Here is a 23,198-nt window from a genome sequence, read left to right as displayed (position 1 = left end):
TTGTATTTCATCTGAAAGTTTGTCTAGATTTTTGGTACAGCTCAAGGTTTTATGTTTTGTGACAACTTCTGAAGACATTTTAAATATTTTTTACCATTATATATTTTCAAGTATTTCAAACCATGAAATTACTGTTTTCTCATGACCCCTGTTTCTTTGCTAACCATAAATTATCTTATAATAATAACCTCATTTTGTTATTTTCTTCTTAAATCTTATCTTTTAAAAACTATAAACTCAAAAAAAAAAACCTAAGGAGATAAGAATGGATCGATTTGCATTCTTCTATATGCATATGACTACTAGAGCCAGCACTATTTATTGAATATGCTGTCTTTTTTCCACTAGATGGTTTTGGCTTCTTTGTCAAAGATCAGGTGTGTGGGTTTAATTCTGAGTCTTCAAGTCCATTCCATTGATATACCTGTCTGTCTCTGTACCAATACCATGTGGGTTTTTTCCTATTATTTGGTACTACAGCTTGAGGTCAGGAATGATGATTCTCCGAGAAATTCTTTTATTGTTAAGAATAGTTTTCACTATCCTTGGTTTTTTGTTATTCCAGATGAATTCAAGAATTGCTCTTTCTATCTCTGTGAAGAATTGAGTTGGAATTTTGATGGGGATTGCATTGAATCTATAGATTGCTTTCAGTATGATGGCTAATTTTACTAGGTTAATCCTGCCAATCCAAGGGCATGAGAGATCTTTCCATCTTCTGACGTCTTGTTAGATTGCTTTCTTCAGAGACCTGAAGTTGTTCTCATACAGATTGCCTCTCGCCATCTGGTTATCTCTGGTGTTAACTGACCTTGCTGTCTCTGACTGGAGCCTGACCCGCCTGTGAACTTGGTTATGTTGGGCCTCCTTAGGTCAACCTGTCTCTGGGTATAGGAGTGGGTCTTAAGAGCCTGATCTGTGAGCCTGTCTATATCAGAACTCCTTGGGTTCACATTGTCTCTGGTTTGGACTGGGGGGTGGGGGGCTGGAGCACAGGATCTTCTTCCAGTTGTAGGTGTGAACTGGAAGGAAGGTAGGGTCTCCAGCCAGATGGGAGGCCCTTTGTCCTCTGAGCCAAGGGGGTCCCAGTTAGGCCAGTTATTGTGGTGGGGTTTGGAGCCTCACCTTTGTGCCTGGGTGTGTGAAAACTCCTGGGGGTCAAGCTGTCTGGGGTGGAGGGACTGGAGCACAGATTCCATTCCTGGGGATAGATGCAAACTGGAAGCTGTAGAGGTGTTTTTGTATGGTTAGTTTGTTGTTTGTTGTATTTTACATTGTGAAGCTGTTGTGAATGGAATCTGTTTCCTTCTTGCCATGTTAATTTCACTATAGAAAAGCTGCTGATGGACTGGGGAGGTATCTCTGTTGGTAAAGTACTTGTTGCACAAGCCTGAAACCTGAGTTCCACCTTCATAATCCACATAAAGAAATCTGAACTTTTGTATTCTCACTTTTGGGAATATAGAGACAGGCAGGTCCTTGGTGGCCCACTGCCCAACTATTCTAGTCTACTTAGTGAGGTCAAAGGCAGCAAGAAAGCCTTGCTTCAAAAAACAAAAGCAAAAAAACAAGGTGAGTGATAACACCTGAGGTTTACCCCCTGCCTTTCATACACACGCATGAACACACACACACACACACCACATACACACAAGCATTCGCACATGCACACATACACACAGAATAGCTACAATCTGTATATGTTGACTTTAGGTATTGTTACTTTGCTCAAAGTATCATATGTATGAGTTTTCTAGCGAAGTTTTTTCATTTTTTATTGGTTATTTTATTTTACATTTTAAATGTTATCCCCCTCCCCACTTTTCCAGTTTCCCCTCCCCAAATCCCCTATACCCTCCCCACCTCTATGAGAGTGCTCCCCTACCCACCCACCCATTCCTGCCTCAGCACCCTAGCATTCCCCTCCCCAGGGTCATCAAACACATAATTTTCCTTCTTTCCTATTTGTATTATTTTTATTCTTTCTGTTGCTTAATTTTTGTAGGAATTCAAGCACAATATTAAGTAAGAGTTAAGAAAATGGTTATTCTTTTCTCATTTTAAAAGAAACACTTTCAAGTTTCTCCCATTTAGTATAATGTTGGCTATAGGATTGTTGTATATAGCCTCTATTATACTGAGGCGTATTCCTTCTATCTATAGTTTCTTCAGAGGCTCTCATGAAGGACACTGAGTTTGTGAAAGGTCTTTTCATTATCTATTGATATAATCATGTTATTTGTGTCCCTGACTGTATTTATATGCTGTATTACTTTTACTGGTTTGCATGTATTATACCATCCTTTTATTCTATTAAGAATTTTTGTGGGCTGGAGAGATGGCTCAGAGGTTAAGAGCATTGGCTGCTCTTCCAGAGGTCCTGAGTTCAATTCCCAGCAACCACATGATGGCTCACAACCATCTGTAATAGGATCTGGTGCCCTCTTCTGGTAGGCATGCATACAGGCAGAAAGCTGTATACATAATAAATAAATAAATCTTTAAAAAAAATTTGTATTTATGCTCATTAGGTAAATTCAATATTTATATACGTGTGTGTGTGTGTGTGTGAGAGAGAGAGAGAGAGAGAGAGAGAGAGAGAGAGACAGAGACAGAGACAGAGACAGAGAGAGTGCTAGTTTAGGTTTTATTACTGTGAACAGACATCATGACCAAGGCAACTGTTATAAAGTAAAATATTTAATTGGAGCTGGCTGTAAATTTTAGACGTGTGATCCAGTATCATCATGGTGGGAAACATGGCAGAATCCAGGTAGATAAGGCACTAGAAAAAGGAGCTGAGAATTCTGCACCTTGATCCGAAGGCAGCAGGAGTCAGTCCCATTGAGCATAGCTTGAGCTTATATGAGAACTCAAAGCCTAACCACTTCCTCCAACAAGGCCACACCTATTCCAATGAGGCCACACTTCCTAATAGCACCACTCCCTATGGGCCAAACATTCAAATACATCAGTCTATGGGAGCCATATCTATTCAAACCACCACAGAAAGAGAGAAAGACACAGAATATCTAGTCTTGTTGCTGAGGTAATACTGGCTTCAAAGAATGAGATTGAGATTGGTTGTGTTTCTCCCTTTTCTATTTTATGGAATAGTTTGAGCATCATTGCTAATAGTTGATAGTTCATGTGTAAAGATCCAGCAGAATTTGATGGTAAATCTGTCCTATCCCATGCTATTCTTTGTTAGAAGATTTTCTATTAGTATTTTAATCTCTTTTCTCATTCTAGAGGTTTTCATCCTTTATATATTATCTTATTAAAATTTTAGTAATCAAAGAAGTGTGTTTTATTGTGACATTACACAAGTATATGTTGTTTACTGTATTATTTTCCCCTTGACCACCCTCCACTATTCCTGTTCTCTTACTCTTGTTGGTCCATTTACTCTCCCTTATACTTTCAGTCACATATATGCCTTACATTATTTTGTTAGCCCCCTCCCTGCTCCCTTTAGACTTCATCATCTTCTCTCATTGTTCTTATTCTACTTTAAGTTTATGTGTGTGTCTATATATCTATAAAAAGAAGATCTATAAATGTCTATATCTATATATCTAGGTAGATAAATAGATAGATAGATAGATAGATAGATAGATAGATAGATAGATGAAGCCATGCTCGGTATCTATTGAGAAAGTTTGGATAAACAAACATAATAGTCCAGAGGATGTAGATGAATCCTGGCCCTACAGATAGCTAAAGATTGCCAGGTCATAAACTATATTCTTTCCCAGCATTCTCGGTAGGAAACAGGTGAACATCTCTTTTGTCTATTTTCCCTCATATTGATCTTTGTGTACAAGGACCTTGTAACCTCTACATAATAGTTAACCAGAGATTTCATGGGTGCCAGCAGTTAAAAAAATTTTTCAAAAAGTATACTGTCCAGTCTTTGTATTGGAATTTCCTCTAATCATCATTAGCTAGGCTGTTTACAACTGTACCTAAGCCCTCTCTTCCTGTTTTTTTTAATTTCTGAAGTCCAACTAGAAGTAAAAACTTAGAATATTTCAGGGCTTCTTAGAATAAGCATAACATTTTTACTGTCTACATGTCCTTCTCAGTTCTGTAATACATATGGTAGCACTTAATATCCTCACCCCACCACAGCTCTGCTTTGTCAAATTTCTCTTGGACAGGCATCAAAAAGACCAAAGTCTATGGGTGAGAGAAGATTACTTGTCAGTGCTGGAATGAGAGAATGTGTATACAGAAGAATGATTGAGAACAGAGAGTTCTCCAGTTGGAGCTCAGCCAGATTTAAGTAACTGCAGTACTCATATCATAACATGTAATGCGATTACTTTATATGAACCACATGCAGAATACAGAAGTAGAATATGGACAAAAAGATGCAAGGAACAAGCAATACAATAAACACAAATAGTCAAAGAACAAGCAAGGCAATAAACAAAGTCCTGTGATCACAAACTCAGTCCTGTGATCACAAACTCCTATGATCACTGTTTCTAAGGGCTTATCAGGATGACCAAAATATCCAAGCCTACTTCCCTGTCCTAGCCCAAATTCATTTTCATACCTGAAGTCTACTTCTTTGTTCTAGCCTAACATGTAGATTCCTGCCTGAAATTACTTCTTTGTTCTAGCCTAAGATTTAGATTCCTGCCTGGAATTACTTCTTTGTTCTAGTCTAAAGTCAGATTCCTGCCTGAAGCCCATTTCCATGTCCTTGGCCAATGTCAGATTGCTGCCAAGCAGCCAGAAAAAGCTCTCCACATCTCCCCCTTTTTATTTCATAAAATAGACTGAGCCTGTCTTAGGTCATTCTGACAAGAGTGCCTTCCTTACCTGTTGTGGAATATGCACTATCCAAAGCAATGCACTTCTGTCTTAGGTTGGTAAGGCTCTGTACAGAATCTTACTCATCCTTGGCTTGCCAGCCTGTTAATTTAACTTACTCTTAACTGTTCTGACAAATAAATTTAAAACTGTAGTTCTACTTCCCTTAGAATCAAGTATACAGAGATGGTGATGATAAAGACAGATAGGTACCATTTTACAATGGTGTTTTAAACTTTAATGATACACAAGTTTACAAGTAAACTTATAAGGGATGATGGGAGGAGGTAGATGTAATATGTGGGAAAATCTCCAGAGACTAGAATCTAGTCGCAACCCTACTGCTTTCAGTGCACCATAAGGTAGCCAACATTTTATTATAAACAAGGTTTTTATTAAGTGGTCTTTGTCCAGTGGTAGGTTAACCTAAGTATTCTACGGATATGTAAGATAGGCATGTTACTTAGGGTTTTCATTGCTGTGATAAAACACCATACCAAAATCTACTTATGGATGAAAGAATTTATTTTCTTATTGTTTATCATGCATCACTGAGGGAAGTCAGGGCAGGAACATGGAGGCAGGACCTGATGTAGAGGCCATGGAGGGTTGCTGCTTACTGGCTTACTCCTTTTGACTTGCTCATCCTGCTCTTACAGAGCAACCAGAAACACCAGCCCAGGGGTAGGACCATCAGCCCAAGGATGGCAACACCCACAGTGAGCCGTGCTGTCCCCATGAATCACACTAATTAAGAAAATGTCCCACATCAGTGGTTCTCAACCTTCCTAATACCGCGACCCTTTAATACAGTTCTTCATGCTGTGGTGACTCCCAACCATAAAATTATATTTGTTACTATTTTATAACTTTAATTTTGCTACTGTTATAAATTGTAATGTAAATATTTTTGGAGATAGAGGTTTACCAAAGGGTATGTGATCCACAGGCTGAGAACCATTGCTCTCCAGCCCATTCTTATGGAGTTATTTTCTTAACTGAGAGTTCCTCTTTCCCAGATGACTCTAGCATTTGTCAAGCTGACATAATACTAGCCAGCACAATAGGTCAAGCACACTAAACTATGAGATTCCATAATTTCGATGTATTAAAATAATTTTCTTTCATTTTTTTCTCTTTCTACCTTCCCTTGAAATCACTATATAGCTGAGCATGATCTTGAACTATGGCTCTTGCTCCTACCACCTCCCAAGTTCTGAGATTACAGGCATGGAGCACCATTCCGGTTTACATGGTGCTAGGAAATGAGAGGAAGCTAAGCACACATTCTGCCAATTGACCTATATCCCAGGCCCATCACTTTCAGTTTAATGATGTTTTCAACAGTGTGTTAACTAGGAAATAACTTTATCATACACTCAAGGGAAATCTGTAATATCCTCCTAATTTATCAGTTTTTAAGTTTATAACACCATGTTATTTATCTCTTATATGATTTGATTTGCTGTGTCTTCTTAAAGGTTATTTCTATATTTGTTAAATGAGTGTTAATTCTTTTTAAAAATTGTATTACATTTATTCTGTGGAAGATTTGTGTTCACGCATGACATGGCATGAGTGGGAATCCTTTCTCTCCTTCTACCATATAGGTCCTGGAGAGCAAACATAGGTTGTCAGGCTTGGCAGCAAGCACCTTTAACCATTGACCCATCTCAACAGCCTGTGAGTTCTTAATTACTAAAGATTTAAGAGAAAGAAGCTAGTATAGGATGGAATTTAATCATTTAAACCCTAACCCCTAACCCTAACCATTATGTAACTTTTTCAAATATAATACTGTGAAAAATATTAACTAGGCAACACATTATAAAATATCACTGATATTAATCTGTTTCCTCTGTCCTCTCTTCTAACACCCATTTTCTTTTCTCTCCACAGTGACTGTTTTGAGCCCAGCAGAAAAAGGTAAGTGTATATTGTGAACTGTGTTGGTTAGGAATGCATCATGTATCCTTTTCCCTTTTAAAAACTGTAAGTCTTTAAACTGAGCAACTTTACAAAATGTGCTTGGTTTATTAGAACATATAGGGTGATACTTTAAGGACTATTATTAAGAAATAGAGCAAAACATATTTTCAGTGGCCCTTTTGGCTATAATGTAGCCATTAGAAATTATCAAGATACATGATAATTTTTTCCATACTGACCCTAAGCTCTCTCTTCTGTCATTATTATCCTAGCTATCTGGCCTTTCCCTCTTCAACACATAGAGTAATGAAGGGTCCCACAGGCCTTGCCCATCACAGTTCCTATATATTCTCATGTTCCTTTCAACAGATCATGAACAGCTTAGCTTGATCCATTTTTTAAAAATATTGTGGCCCTTTGCATTTAAAACATGTAAGCCAATCATGAGTCTCCATGAACAATTAGCTTTACGTTATTTTATCAGTAAGATCCAGAGTACATATAGAAGTAGTTTATTTACAGTGTCACTTTTAATTCTCATTTCCTGGGAGTTCGATGTTAGAATTCATTGACCTTCACAGCATTCAAGATTTGCTGTGTTCCCTCTCTGCTTTGCTATTGCTTATTTAACATGGATAACAGAACAATAGGAATGGGAGACAATGGGCAATAGTACTTAAAACTGTGGGCTCCAGAGCCAGATTGAATTTACAGCTTGACTCTTTTCTTGATAAAATATTTAACCTATTATTTGCATACGTGATAGAAACAATAATACTGCCTAATTTGTGAAGATGTTATAAAGACAATTTAATTGTACAGAAAGCCGTTAGAACAAAGGTGAACAGAGCACATCGTAAAAGCTCAATAAACATGCATTGTTCTTGTGATAGCAACAGAGGAAGTCAAGGGCTTAGGTTGCCTTTTTCTTTCCTTTTTTTCTTTTTCTTTTTTTCTTTTTACATTTTTGTTTGTTTGTTTTTTCAAGAGAGGGTTTCTCTGTATAACTTTGACTGTCCTGGAACTGACTTTTGTAGACCAGGCTGCCCTTGGACTCAGAGATACACTTGCCTCTGCTCTTGAGTGCTAGATTAAAAGTGTGTACCACCATCACCTTCCAGCATGTGTGATAATTTATTTTTTTTGAGACAGAGTCTCACTATGTAGCTCTGGCTGTCTTGGAAATTGCTCTCTAGACCAGGCTGGCCTCAAACTCACAGAGATCCACCTGCCTCTGCCTTCCCAGTGCTGGGATTAAAGGCATGTGCCACCACCACCCAGCTTGCCATCTATTTTTATGTGTGGTTCTTAAAGTCAGAAATCATCTTATATAAATACTAAATATTTATTTTCAATTACAAAGTTTTAGTATAGCTGAGTGGAGACTTAAGTGATGTTCTACCATAAAAGCGTAATAACAACATTAATAATAATGATAATAATAATAATAATAAACAACTTATTGGGTTGGTATCCTGATAATACAAAAATGTTTAACTTAATAGCCCTTCTGATAGTAGGATTCTGAAGTTCTTTTCCCCTGGCAATTGTTAAATTTATCCACACAGTAAGCAATGATATTAGATTTTGCTTCTATATTCTGTAATGGGTGTAATGAAATTTAGGAGACACAAGTTATAAGTTGGAGTTCTAGCTGGGTCATTTGCTAGCTCTGTGACCTTCATAAGGTAATTCACTTTCTTTGAACTTTAATTTCTACAAAAATAACAATGCTTTGACACCTCAAGACTCTACTGTAAACTACTAAATGTCTTTAGCTAGTCTGCTTTGTTAGGAATTGTGACATAAAAGAGTAACAACAGAGATGTTAACATTTAACAAAGCAAACTTGTGATAGACAGTAAGCTAATGACTATCTGAGATTCCTAATAGCTCTGTGAATTTATGATTTGTCTCCAACTACATTGAACCTTTAAAGTGGAATAAAGTAAGCAACACGACTGTCAGAAGGAACTGAAATAGCCAAATCACCTGACTTTTCATTGTCTCTAAAGTTTAAGAAAACTTTAAGCCAAACGTACTGAAAAAAGTTTTTTTTTTTTTTATCTACTTTATGGTTCCTGTACTGGGTTGAATAGTCTTCCACCAAAATTTATGGCCACGTTAATCATGTGGATGTATCCCTATTTGCAATAGGATTGGGGGCATGTTATCATGTCAAGGTGAAGTTATACAAGATTAGAGAAAGCCTCAGTAGCTGGTGTTCTAAAGGAAAATTGGATATATAGATATGGAAAACATCTATGGGATGGAGGAAGGGTGGTTGTGGTGCCACAAAGGAGCACTAAGGATTGTCTGTAACCAACAGAAGCTAGGTAAGGCCAGGAAAGATTCAGTACTGGAGTTTTGAGTAAGAGCATACTCCAGAACTGTGAGGTAATACATTTCTATTCTTGTAAATCACCCAGGTTATAGTAATTTGTTACCACAACCCCAGGAAATGAATAGTGTACCTGGTAAATTTCAAGTTTTAAAATTCTCTTAACAGTGCTTTACAAGTTAGGAGAGTTGTAACAGTAATGAATAAGTAAAATTTTGGTGTCAGAACTACCTGACATTAGTTGACTTTGCCATTTACTAAGTGTATGCCATGGGGAAAATAACCTAGGTCTCACTTTCCTCTTCCATGAGATAGAAATAGCACTTACCTTAAGTATTTTAACATAGTGCCTCATACATGATAAATATAAAGTAGTATCAGTTCCTTACCATTTGATGATGACTGTTGCTGGTACTGACATTAGAAAGAATCTGAAGTTTCTTCAAAGTAGTATGACATATTTCAGGACTATAATTTCTCATGATTTCTCTCATGAATATATGGTCAGAACTCATGTATCCATATTGTAGAACCATGAGATCCAAATAAATAAAATATTTTTTCTTAGTCATGTTTACTTTTGTGAAAAAGGACAGAGGCTAAAGTCCAGGTCATCTGTAGCACATATCACAATGTTACATCCTGTATCAACCTTGGTGACTCAGGTCAGGACTCCATATTTTTTTTAAAATATATAACATCCTATCTTATTTTATACTAAAATATGATAATAATATATTCCTTTTGCTTTCATAAGTATATTATAAAGATGTTCTTCCTCAGTGTGATACTGTATCTATGTTGAAGATCTTGATTGCAAAAAAAAATCTCTTCAATAAGCCTGAAATGAGGATCAGGGATAAGCTAACAGAAATTTAATAAGAACCAAGAATGAGGTGAGGTTAAACATAACCTTAAGAACGATAAGGGCATTGGGCATGATCCATCATTCAGACCAAATATAATTAAGAGTAATACATTGTTCACAGTTTCTCATCTTCCCAAAAGGTCATTAATCAATGTAATTAAAGGTTCAGCGTATCCTGTGCAGATTCATTAGATTTTTGATGGTTTACATTTGAAATTCTCTGAATTATTCCTTAAAGTTAAATGATTGTAATTACCTTCTCAGAAATTGATGTACTTTATAAATATTAAGGTGACTATAGACTTAAGTACCCCAAAATTTATAGGTAGTGTCTAGCCACATGTACTTCGTAATGTAGCTTTATTTGGGGTAATTAACTTAAAATGAGGTCACTAGAGTGAATTTGACTGTCTTCAAAATAGAAGGGAATTTGGACACAGGTGAATATTGAAGGAACACGATACTGAGGACAGAGGATGATGGTGTGCATGCAAGGAAAGAGGCCTGAGGTGGAAGGAACCCCTTTGGTACCCTTACCTTGGCTTGTCTCCAGACTTGTGAGAAAATTAATTTCTATTGTTTAAGGCACTTAGTCTGTAGGACTTTATTGTGGCCTACAAAAAATAATAAAAGAGCTTCATCATGTCTTCAAAATAAAAACCATGGAAATATGTTCTCTGTGTCACTTTCACAGCTATGCTAGCCTTAATTTATAGCTGATCTATTAAAATATGCCAGTATTTGATAGCTCAAAGGAAAGACATTATGCTACAGTATGATTTTTTTCCCAGATTATAATGGAAATCTTCACTATGGTTTTGAACAGTTATCTCAGTGCTATATATCTTTTCTTGATTGTTTAATTGTTAATTCATCAAGGTAGAGTCTTGGTATATAGTCCAAGCAGCCACAGAATGTACATTTCTCCTCCCTCATTCTCCCAAGTGCTGGAATCTTCAGTTATGAACCATCACACCCCACAAACTTTGTTTCTTTATGTCACTGAGGATTAAACTCAGGACATGAGAGGGAAGAACTCTGCCATTGAGCTATGGCCCCAGTCAGTGTTCTTAATAATACATGGTTTTTGAAAGAGGCATGATATACATCTGCACAATGTAATAGCTGTAATATATAAGAAATAAAAAGTAAAAAGCAAAACCCTTAATAAACTCAATTTTAAAATGGGAATTAGATCTAAATAGACATTTTCCCAAAGAAAATATTCAAATGGTCAGTGGGTACATTTTTAAAAGCTCAATGTAACTATTTGAGAAAATGAAAAGAAAGCCAAACTGAGATGTTATTTTACTCCAACAAGAATTGCTGTTATTTTCTTAAGAAGATGAAAAGAGGGGCTGTAGAAGTGTCTCAGTGGTTTAAGAGCATTGGAGGCTCTTCCAGGGATCCTGGGCTCAGTTCCCAGCACCGACATGGTAGCTCACAGGGGATACAACACTCTCTTCTGGCTTACACAGGTACCATACAGAGATCCAGGTAAAACACTCAAGCACATAAATGGTAAATAATAATTTTAGAGACAAACATAATAATTGCTGGTGACAATGAGGAATACAGGGAATTGATGCACACTGTTGGTGGAATGTAAATTAGTACATTATTATGGCCATCAGAATGGAATTTCATTCAAAACTAAAATAAAATTGAATCACCACATGATCTCACTGTATCATATCACTCTGGCATATATGAAAAGATGAAATCAGTTTGTTGGAGCAGAAACACCTGAAATCTCATATTCATTATGATATTCTTCACAATAACAATAAAATAGTAACCTAAATCTCTGGCATATGATTAATTGGTAAAGAAAATATACATAAACACAATGGAATATTATACAGCCATTAAAAATTATTCCCTGATACTTAGAGCATAGAAAGAACTGCAAGTCATTGTGTTAAATAAAATAAACAAGATATAGAAAGGCTACACGATCTCACACAGAGATCTTATATCACACAGATCTCACTGATCGGTATGATATAAGATAGTTGATCTCATTAAAAATCAGAGTAGGATAGTGTTTACCAGAGGTGCCTGAGGGAAAGTAGGGGTAGGAAAAGAGGGACTGATTATTGGATATTAAGTTACAGATACATAGGAGTTAAAACTGTCTCTAGATGAATTGTCTATTTCAAAGGTTCAGAAAAAAAAGACTTGAAATATTTTTGCCAATTGGAAAAATAAATATTTGGGAAAATAGATATGTTTAGCCTGATATGTGTGTGTTAAAACATTGCATAGAACCCCATTAATACATAAATTTCATGGTAACATGCCAGCTAAAATAAAAATTTTGGCCGAGATTGAACTCGTGGCTTTGTCTTTGCTAGGGAAGCACGCTATCCCTGAGCTATAGCCACAGCCCAAAGGCAGGATTCTTTCATTTTTGTTTGGTTTTTAAAGTAATAGAGATTTAGGACTTCATGTTTGCTCAGAAAAAAACTCTACCTCTGAACTTTATCACCGACCCTTCTTTGAGGTGGTATTTTTGAGACAGTCTCACTGTATAGCTCTAGACGTCTTGAGGTTTATTATAGACTAGGCTGGTTTCAAACTTGTAGTGTTCTTTCTACCTATGCCTCCCAAGTACTGGGATTACAAGCATGCACCACCATGCCTGGTTCTAAAGAAATGTAACTAAAACAAATGTATACTGCTGACCATGATAACACATTAGAAAGAACTGAGACAGATGCAGGAGGATCATAACTTTGAGGCTAGCCTTTGATACACTGCAATTTCTAGGCTAACCTGGTCTAAATAGGGTGATTGTTTTTGTCTCATAACACTGGTGGTGGTGATGGTGGTGGTGATGATGGATGGTGGTGGTGGTGACAACAACAATGATGATAGACTTTAATGGTCATTTTTTAATTGTTTTCTGTGACTTTTACATCATGCATCCTAATCCCACTCATCTCCTTCTCTCCTAACCCCCTCCACTCTTTCAACCTCTCCTACAACAGAGAAAAGATCTCATTGTGGAAACTGTAGCATGTCACACTGTGTCCCACCGTCTACCCTTTTATCCACACTTTTTTGCTTGCAGATCTTTATTGCAGTGAGCCATTGGTCTGGTCTGAGGCCTCTGGCTTCTGCTACTCTATCAATACTGGAACCTCACTAGGCCTCTTCTTGGATCTCCTGTTGTTGCCCTGTGTCATGGAGATCCTGTAGTTTGGGATCTGTAGGACCAGCCCCTTCACACACTCCAGCAGTTAGTTCATCGATGGGGTAGATGTTGGGGTGGGCCAAGTCATAATCCCTGGATCTGGGTCCAAGAGGTATCTGAGCTGGTCAGCCCACTGGGGCTCTTCTGCTCTCATGCCCTCGGGCTGGCTCACCTGCAACCCCCACATCCAGGGCCAGCTCTACTGTGCTACCAAGGCAGGACCTGCTCTAATGCTCTCATGACCCCATGTAGGCCAACTCTTCCACCAGCTCCCATGGCAAGAGTTAAAAAGAGGGCAGGGAATCTCCCTCACTGACACCACCACACAGCATACATAAGAGGCAAAATTGGCTCTCCCACACTTATGCCCTTGGGGCTGGCTCACCCACAACTCCCATATCCAGAGCCAGCCATACTGTGCTGCCCAGGTGAGGTACACAGCCTTCTCCCCCTAGAGCTGCAGCAGTTGAGGGTCAGGGGACAGCTCTTATGTTCTCATGACCCTGTCAAGGACAGCTTTCTCGCCTACTGCCAGTGGTGAGGGCAAAAGGAAGGTGAAGGGATTTCTCACCACTACACAGGAGACCAGCAGCAAGGCTTGCTCTCCCATGCTTATGCCCGAGGGGCCAGCTCAACCACAATCCCCACAATCAGGGTCAGCTTTACTGTGCTGCCCAGGTGAGGTGCAGGGCCTGCTCTCCCAAGTGTTCCAGCAGGTGAGGGTCAGGGATAACTCTCCTCCTCTGATGACATCAGGCCCAGCTCTCTGGCCTGCTGCAGATAATAAGGGGCAAGGGGGAAGAAAGTATCTCCTTCTTACTCTACTATACAGGAGACAAGTGGTAGGACCTTCTTCTATGCTTGTATCCTGAGGGTTGGGTCACCCACAACTTCTACAATATGCTGGGCTTCTAACCCAACTATTGCAGGTAGTTAGGGACAGGGTCAGCTCTCCTGCCCTTATGCTTCCAGGGATAGGTCTCTGGTGATGCCCAGATGAGGGGTGGGACCAGTTCTGCACAGCCCTGGAACATTAACATGACCCCAGGTAGCACTCTAGACCAGGGGCATCCACCTGGCCTTTGATGGCAACAGACCCCTGCTGTTGCAAGGCCACAGACCTAGACAGAGCCCCCAGTGTCAGCACAGTCCAGAACCTCGCCATAATACCAGGTGGCATCACTGGTTACTCATGTTGGGCTGCTCCTCACTACCCTCGAGTCTCCAGTTCTACCTTTCTTCATTGTGTCTACATCCTTCTGTTTCTCTTTCTCTTCCATTTCTCCACCACTTACTCGCTTCTCTTAGTGACACTGGGTTCTCTGATTTTATGATGTCGTCTCAGGAGTGGTCTCAGGAGTATATGTCTCACCTGGGCATTGCAGTGTCCAGCAGGGGTTATCTTGGACATGGTCTGCCTCCATCCAAGGTCTGTGTGGTGCCAGACTGGTGGCTATCTCAGGGTAGCTGTCAAGTCCCCAAGGTGTTCCTCAGGCCTGTTCCTAACCTGACCCTCCCAAGTGGCCCCTTGTGAGGATCTTTTGTCTCAGGCTCACTTTTGCCTGAAGCCTGTGGTCCCAGGTGGGGTTCTTCTAGTGTCCAGCTTGCTCCCCATCCTGGGAGCCTGTCCAAGCCTGGCTGGCAGCAGACTGCTGATCATCTCAGGCTTTCTTCCTGTCCAAACCCCTTGTGCCAGACTGGTGGTAGTCTCAGGCTCACTTTTTCAGGAAATGTTAGGCTTCTAATCCTTCAGCCACTTACTGCTGCCCATGTGACACAGCAGCCACACCTGCAACACCTGTAGGGGCAGCTTTATTTAATACTCATTTTAAAAAATCACTTTCTAATGAAGGCTTGGGGACTCTAATGAAGGCCGTCTCCTTGAAAGATTAACATATTTCTAAAAGATTCATTGTTTTAAAATGTAGACATACATAATATAAAAATTTGCATTCTCATAATCTCTCTCCTATCAATAACCATAGGAAACTATTATCTTTAGTTTGACTTGTACTCTTATTGATGTTTTTCCTTACACTTAGAAATGGAAGTATAGATGTTTATAAGCTTGACATTTTAAACATTGGGTAACACTATACCTATTATTATATAGCCTAATTTTTTTACTTACCAGTTTATTCACCCTGGTAATACATAGAAGTGTTTTTCAATGATTATTAGAGTAATTTTTAATGTGGGTCTGTAATTTATTTGATTAAATGCCCCACCATGAACTTACAAATTAAACTTTCTTGTTGTTCTCTATCATAACAAACATTAGAACTTCAGGAAGTACAATCCTACAGCCTAGAGTGCTCAACATATTTGAATATGGCTATTGAGAAAAACAAAAATATTAGTCTGAGAAATTAAAATTGTTCTTTATTTTGCTAAATGTCAGAAAACCTATGATTAAAAATTCAAGGAAAACCTCAGTTTTAAATCTCTTTGCTTTCTAGTTTTGTCAGATTTATTGAGATATGATTTATGAAATCTTTTTTATTGGATATTTTATTTATTTACATTTCATATGTTATACCCTTTTCCCATCCCCCCCCCAGATTTATGAAATCTTAAAGATTTTAAGTATTCAGGTTGATGACTTTTGAAAAATATAGACAATGATGTAAATACCACCACAATGAAAGTATAAAATATTAACCTTATCTCAAATTATTACATCTGACCCATTTGCAAACAATTTGCACGTTTTATATTTTTTGTCCCATACAAATTTATCTTTTCCTAATGCTATATAAATTAAAGCATACAATATGTAATCTTCTTTATTTGCCTTCTTAGTAGTATGCAGTTCCAGGATTCCTCCACATCAATGCACAAATAAGTAGTTTCTTGCTTTTTATTGCTGATTAGTAGTGCACATTTCAGTTGTACCACAATCCAGTCTTTCACTCACTAGTTTAGGTGCATTTGAATTCCTTTCAGTTTTGAGCTACACTGAATGAAGCTGATAAAAATATACATGTAGATGGATGAGGACAGTGGTAGAGTACTTGGTTGTCATGTGCTACAATTTCCAGAACCATTAAAAATTTGAAAAAAAAAATATGCCTTTGTGAAAATATGTCTTTATTTCTCTTGGTAAATATTGAAGAGTAAGATTTTTGGGCTCATGTGGTATGTTTAATTGGACAAGTAACTATCAGAGTGTTTGCATCTGTGGTTCTGCCCTTTGTGCTTCCCTACCATTGTATATGACAATGCTCGTTAGTCTAAATCCTCACTGTCACTTGTCTTCATTTGTAACTTTGTTATTCTACTGTGCATAAAGCAATGTCTCCTTGTTACTTCTTTGTAGCTCTGTAATGGCTGCTAATGCCAAGCATGTTTTCATGTGTCTCACTGCCATCTAACTCTTCTTTGAGGGAAGTATCCGGTTAAGTCTTTTTTATTGAGTTGTGAAAGATCTTTAAATGTCTGCATACAGGCTATGGTTTTCAAACAATCTGTTTTTCTTTCCATACCTCGCAATTAAGATCAATGAGAGGGTGTTGCCAGGAAGGATATTTCTATGTAAGAAAAACAAGTCTGACAGAGTTTTCCAGCAATAAGATGTGTTGAACCCTAGGCATTGACCGATTCTGAATTACTTCAGATATTCAAACAAAAGGTAGATAACTGGTTATTAGAGGTGTTGTAAAGAAGACATGTGTGTTTTCTAGACCACTGTGCCAAATAGCATCCCAGATGCCTTTAAACTTTGAAATTTAATGATATTAAAATAAAGTTAGCACGATGTAACTGAGGTAGATTTATAGGTTCAGTCAACAAAAGGTTATACATTCTGTGCTTTCTAGTGTTCCTGTCACTTTTGCAGTCAGAGAGAATCGATCTATAAATCCCTAGCTGATATGTAGTCAACAGGTAATCTCTGTTTCCCTTAAAGTCTGCTGTGAATAGTCTTGACAATGCTGAATCAATGGATTCCCTTAATTCAAATTGTACATGCAGAATAATGATATTCCAATTACCTATTTGGAACTATGAGGGAAGCCAACGACTTACCCAACAGATTAGCCCTGTTTGCTCTTATGTCCCCAACATGAATGAATCAATGAAGGACTGGCTCAACACCAAGTAGACAACTAGAAACAAGCCATTTTCTTCATTTTGTAACAAGCCATGGTATCTCTTCTAATAAAGTTTGTGTAGTTTTTATTACCATCTCTTAGAATATAAACCACCAACAGTTAAGAAAAAAGGAGAAAAACTATATATTAAGTTATTTGAATATGTCAGATATATCAATGCATTGAAAAATAATACTCAAAAACTCTGTGAGACAAGCATTTTATGTGTGTATTATAAATGTTGTTTATCAATACGTTTAAGTATATTTTGTATATATTGCCTACATGTATATTTATATGTACATATCTATGGCTAACTAGCTTCTCAAGGACACATAATTTGAAGGGAATGTTTTGTTTTGTGGTATATGTGCGTGAGAATCTTATGGGTATATACATATATGGCTGTGGGCACATACATACCACAGCATATGTATGGATATCAAAGGACAAGTTTTAACTGTTGGTCCTCACCTTTCTACCTTGTTTGAGACACAGTGCATAAGCCATGCTAACTGGTGGGATGCCAAGATGCCTCTGTGATAAAGAGCACTTGCTGCTATTGTGAAGGACTCAGGTTTGGTTCCCAGCACTCACATCCAGTGCCTCCCAGTAACTCAAGTTCCAGATGATCTCCTCTGATCTGTAGGGGAACCCGCATGCATGTGGCGCATATACATACACTCAGGCACACACATGCACAAAAAATAAAATACACCTTTAAAGGGGAACAGGCTGACTGGGCCATGAACTGCTAAATATCCTGTTTCATCCTCCCATCTCCTGTGCACCTGTAGGCAGTTATGCTTGGGCAACTGCATCCTAGCTTGTTGTATTTACCCACTGTGCCATCTCCCCAGCACCCTTTTGTTTGATTTTTGTTTTGCTTCAGGAGAGAAACACAGGGCCTCAAACAAACCAGGTACCTGCTCTACCATAGAGCATCATCCCAAACCCAAGAATACACTGTTATTAAATAGCAAATCAAGAGTTCAAGCCAATCATCTGGTTCCAAATTTATTGTTTTACCTGACATCTCAGTGCCAGACCATTTTAACAAAAAAAAAAAAAAAGCCCTGAAAAAGACTACATATTAGTTAGTTTTGCTCTAACACAATTATCTGAAAAAGGCAAATAAAAAAAGGAAGGATTTATTTTAGCCCATAGTTTGAGAGGTTCCAGTTTATCATTTTGGGAAAGTATATTGGTGGGAGTATAAGGCAGCTAGTTACATTGCATTGACAATAAAGAACCAAAAGACACAAGTACAGGACCTCAACAGACTTATTTTTCCCTTTTTATTCAGTCTGGGTGCCAAGTCCATGAGATGGTTCACTCCATATTTTGGGTAGATTTTTCTTTGTTCAGTTAAAGCTTTCTGGAAACAGCCTCACAGACACAACTAGAAGTGTGTTTCCTAGGTGATTCCAAATCTAACCATTTTGACAAAGATTAATACTATAATTCACATTCATAAACATATGTATTCTGTTCTTTTGGTATTGTGTACTAACTCCTAATGTATAGGGACTAGATAGATCTTTGGAACTTGAAAATACTAAGAATTAGGCTATTGGTATAGTTCAGTGGATGAATATTTACCTAGTATATGTACAGTATAAAGAGAGAAAAAGTGATCTAGTTCATACCAATGAAAATGAAACTTCATTTTGCATAATGGCTGCTAAATTTATAAGATAATCCTCAAGAACTGGTAACAGAGGTGGGAGCTGGAGACATTGCTCAATGGTTAAGAGCACTTGCTGTTCTTGCAGAGGACCTAGGTTCAATGCCCAGTAACCACATGGTAACTGCAGTTCCCAGATATAGTTTCCTTGTGGCCTCTTCAGGCACAGCACACAAGTAGTGAACCTGCGTGCAGGCAAACACTCATACATATAAAAGGAATAAATCTTTTTAAAAAATTTTAAAAAGAGTTGGTAACATAACCGGCTTTATAAAAAGTTTATATAAATTGATGAGCAGTAGATGCCTAGTGGGTAATTAGGAGAAATCTGTATACTTTGGACGAAAGCCTAACATTTGAAGTTGACTTTAATGAAAAAGAAACTATGCTTTTCAAAATGTAATGCCACATGTCACTAGGATATTATACTGATATCAGAGAAACTCCTAGGGGTTAATTAGGTAAACCCTGGAACCAGCTAATAAAAATTCAAATGCTAGGGTCAGATAAACCATGGAATGAACATGTGAGTAATTCTTAAATTTTCATCAAATGTTCTGTAAACTTTGGGCAAAAAAAACTATGAGACTCTCTCCTTATTCTCATGACGCCTTCAAATACCTGCTGTACAAGCTCTGGCCCTGTTGGGAGTTCACAATGTAAGTAAAGTAAGGCAATGTATTTAACGTCAGGATCAAAGCCTCATTGTTAAGTTCTCTGCTCAAACAGAGATGTAACTGCCTGGCTGACAAATTTCTCCCTTATCATAGTCTGAGGATTTCTCTCCCGAGCCAAAATGGAGATTTTAATAAGGATGCTCAATTGCTAGATCTACAACTGCTGTTCCTATTTGAATTACAGTGCATAATTGCAAGGTACTCCTCTCTCCCAATTTTCCCTCACTACCAACACAAATGCTTTTAGTCATCAACTGGTATGAAAGATGTTACAGAAAATAATCTCTTTTTAAACTAAAGAGTCTCTAACAATAGCTTTTAAAGAAGAAGAAAAAAGGTATGTTAGATAATTGCCGCAGTAACAGCTTTGGCATTTGTCTGGGAATGTGTAGCAAAGCTGCTTTACTTTCTCTGCTGCTCATCTTGCTGCGTTCACAACAGCAAGTCTATGTCGATGACATACATTTTGAGGCACACAGAATGCATGCACAAGTCCCCCCTAACACACATACACATTTTCCACTACCTCCTAAGAGCAAAACAAAAGGGAATCTACTGTCCAACGATGTTGCTATTAACAACTTCTTAATGTTACTTCCAGCATGTAATTTTAGCTTCCATAATTTTATCAAGGTGTTTATGAGGCATTATTTTAGAAGCTATTCCCATAATGGGCTATTCACATTACAACACAGTGATGACATGCAGAACAACTGCATGCTTAGAGGAATTTTTTTCTTTGGCATTTCGCCATATTCTGGTTGTCTTGCAAACCTCTGCATCTGGTGAAAGAAGACACTTAAGACTTTGGAATTTTGGGTTATAACACTAACTCTAGTAGCTTCTGATGCCCCCCCCCCCCCAAGTAATCACTGCCAGATAAGTGAAGGGCTCCACTGTGCCCGTTTTCTGAGGGGAAAAAGACATGTTTCCCCATTTCATTTCTATGTCGGTGAGTAGTGACAGCTCAGGGTTACAGTTCACAAGCTATTTGATTTCTCTAGTGATTTGAAACCTCACTGGAGCAACAAATTTAAAAAAGATTCAGTGTCCCTGTGGTTTATGGGATGAGTATTCTAGACACAAAATTAATTATAAAAATCTATGCCAACCAGGTGTAGTGACGTGTGTCTGTAATTACACTTGGGAGGATGAGGTAGGAGAATTGCCATGAGTTCAAGACCAGCCTTAGTTAAATAGTGAGTTTAACATCAGTTTGAGCTACAATGTGACAAATCATCTCAAGAAATATCTCAACTGAGAGAGGCACAGGAGAGATGTATGCTGCATGTATGCTGCATGTTTTTAATGCAGGACGAACTAGACTGGTGCATATTCAAAGAGCAAAGGTCTAGAACCTTATCTACACAGAGGGGGTGCACAAACATGAGTTCTCTCTGTATTTCAAGAAGAGTCACTTAAAAGCACTGGCAGATATGAAATTATTGTCTACCATGGAGGTTGGGGCAAGTTTCCTCCTTGAAGTTGTAGGCTGAACAACCAGATGGCCTAAAGACACTGTTTTCTCTTGGTTCTTCAGAATGACCTGAAAGTAGGCTGCTAAATTCTTGAACTCTATAATTCAGGTAATGATTCAGTCTTTAGTAGAGGATATACGCTGAATTTTTATTACATTTTAAAATGGTGTGTGTGTGTGTGCGCACACACACACATACACACACACACTCTTAAACACGTGAGAATGTGAAGCAGACAGCTTGTAGGAGTTGGTTCTCTTCTTCAAGCACCTGGGTCCTGAGTATCCAATTTAAGACATTAGGCTTAAAAACTGCCTTTATCCACTTAGTGATCTCAACCACCCTGCAAACTGAAATTTGAGAATGGTTGCAAAACAATCCAATAGGAGGAAAAGGGTCCTAACTGTACACAAAAGTGTGAGAGATACTCCCCACTCCCACTGTTAAGAGTTCCATAAGAACACCAAGCTATACAACCATAACATATATTCAGAGGACCTAGCTCAGACCAATACAGATTCCATGGTTGCCCCCTCAGTTGCTGTGAGCCCCTATGAGCCGTGCTTAGTTGACTCTGTAGATCATGTTTTCCTGGTGTCCTTGACCCTTCTGGTTCCTAGAATCCTTCCTCCCCCTCTTTCTGCAAGATTCCCTGGCTCCTCCTAGTGTTTAGGTGTGGGTCTCTGCATCTACTTCCATCAGTTGCTGGACAGTGTCTCTCTGATGACAATTGGGCTAGGCACGAAACTATGGGTATGGCAGAATATCATTCAGAATATCATTCGAAATCATTTCATTGACTTTTTTCCAGTTGTATTTTATTCTATCCTGGATCTCTGGGCTGCTAAGCTTCTAGTTTCAGCCCTCAGTGTCAGGCATGGGCTCCCTCTGGTTGAGTTGGCCTCAAGTTAGACCAATCATTGTTTAGACACTCCCATAGTACTCTAGCTAAGTTCAAGTACTATATTGAATAGATATGGAGAAAGTGAACAGCCTTGTCTTGCTCCTGACTTTAGTGCAATTGCTTTGATTTTATCTCCATTTAATTTGACATTGACTATTTGCTTGCTGTAAATTGCCTTTATTATGTTGAGGTGTCTCTGATATCTCTAAAACTTTTAACATGAGGGGGCATTGAATTTTATCAAAGGCTTTTCCAGCATCTATTGATATAATCATCTTTATTTTTTTCTTTCAATTTCTTTATATAATGGGTCACATTGATGGATTTTCATATGTTGAACCATCCCTGCATCTTTGGGTTGGAGCCTACTTGATCATGGTGGAGGATCTTTTTGGTGAATTCTTGGATTTGGTTTTTGAGTATCTTTTGCATCAATGTTCATAAGAGAAATTGGTCGGTAATTTTCTTTGTTGAATCTTTATGTGGTTTGAATATCAGGATAATTGTGGCATAATAAAATAAATTTGACTATCTTCCTTCTGTTTCTATTTTGTGGAATAATTGGGCTTTTTTGGTTGGGACACTTTTAATAACTGCTTCTATTTCTGTAGGGGTTATAGATTTATTTAAATTGTTTATCTGATCTTGGTTTACCTTTGGTATGTTAAGGGTAGGTAAGTAAAGATAGGTATTGAGAACATTATCCATTTACATTAGATTTTCCAATTTTGTGGGGTTTCGGTCTTTGTATTTCCTCAGTGTTTATTGTTACTTCTGCCTTTTCATTTCTGATTTTGTTAATTTGAATATTCTGTCTCTGCCCTTTAGCTAGTTTAAATAAGGGTTTGTCTCTCTTATTCATTTTCTCAAAGAATCAATTCTTTGTTTCATTGATTTTTTTTTGTATTGTTCTCTTAGTTTTTATTTTATTGATTTCATCCCTGAATTTGAGTATTTCCTGTGATCTACTCCTCTTGGGTGAACTTGCTTCTTTTTGTTCTAGAGTTTTTAGTTGTGGTGTTAAGTTACTAGTATGAGATTTCTCCTATTTCTTTATGTAGGCACTTAGTGCCATGAATTTTCCTCTTAGCACCGCTTTCATTGTGTCCCGTAAGTTTAGGTATTCTGTGACTTCATTTTCATTGAATTATCGAAATTCTTTAATTTCTTTCTTAGTTTTTCTTTGATCCAGCGGTCATT

At 37.9% G+C, this 23,198-nt stretch overlaps 1 protein-coding gene and 1 pseudogene across 1 annotated transcript in view; one reads left to right on the top strand and one right to left on the bottom strand.

Annotated features, from left to right (window-relative positions):
- The window catches only part of Zdhhc15 (zDHHC palmitoyltransferase 15), a 105,802-nt gene that overhangs the window by 15,753 nt on the left and 66,851 nt on the right, over positions 1 to 23,198 (top strand). The window contains exon 2 of the mRNA XM_034485478.2: positions 6,724 to 6,750. Coding sequence (XP_034341369.1) covers positions 6,724 to 6,750 — 27 coding nt within the window. The remainder of the gene's footprint in view (positions 1 to 6,723; positions 6,751 to 23,198) is intronic.
- LOC117695644 (small nucleolar RNA SNORA17) lies at positions 14,867 to 14,972 on the bottom strand (annotated as a pseudogene).

Source organism: Arvicanthis niloticus, chromosome X (assembly GCF_011762505.2).
Source record: "Arvicanthis niloticus isolate mArvNil1 chromosome X, mArvNil1.pat.X, whole genome shotgun sequence".
In the NCBI taxonomy this organism is placed as follows: Eukaryota; Metazoa; Chordata; class Mammalia; order Rodentia; family Muridae; genus Arvicanthis; species Arvicanthis niloticus.
This window is presented reverse-complemented; position numbering and strand designations above follow the sequence as displayed.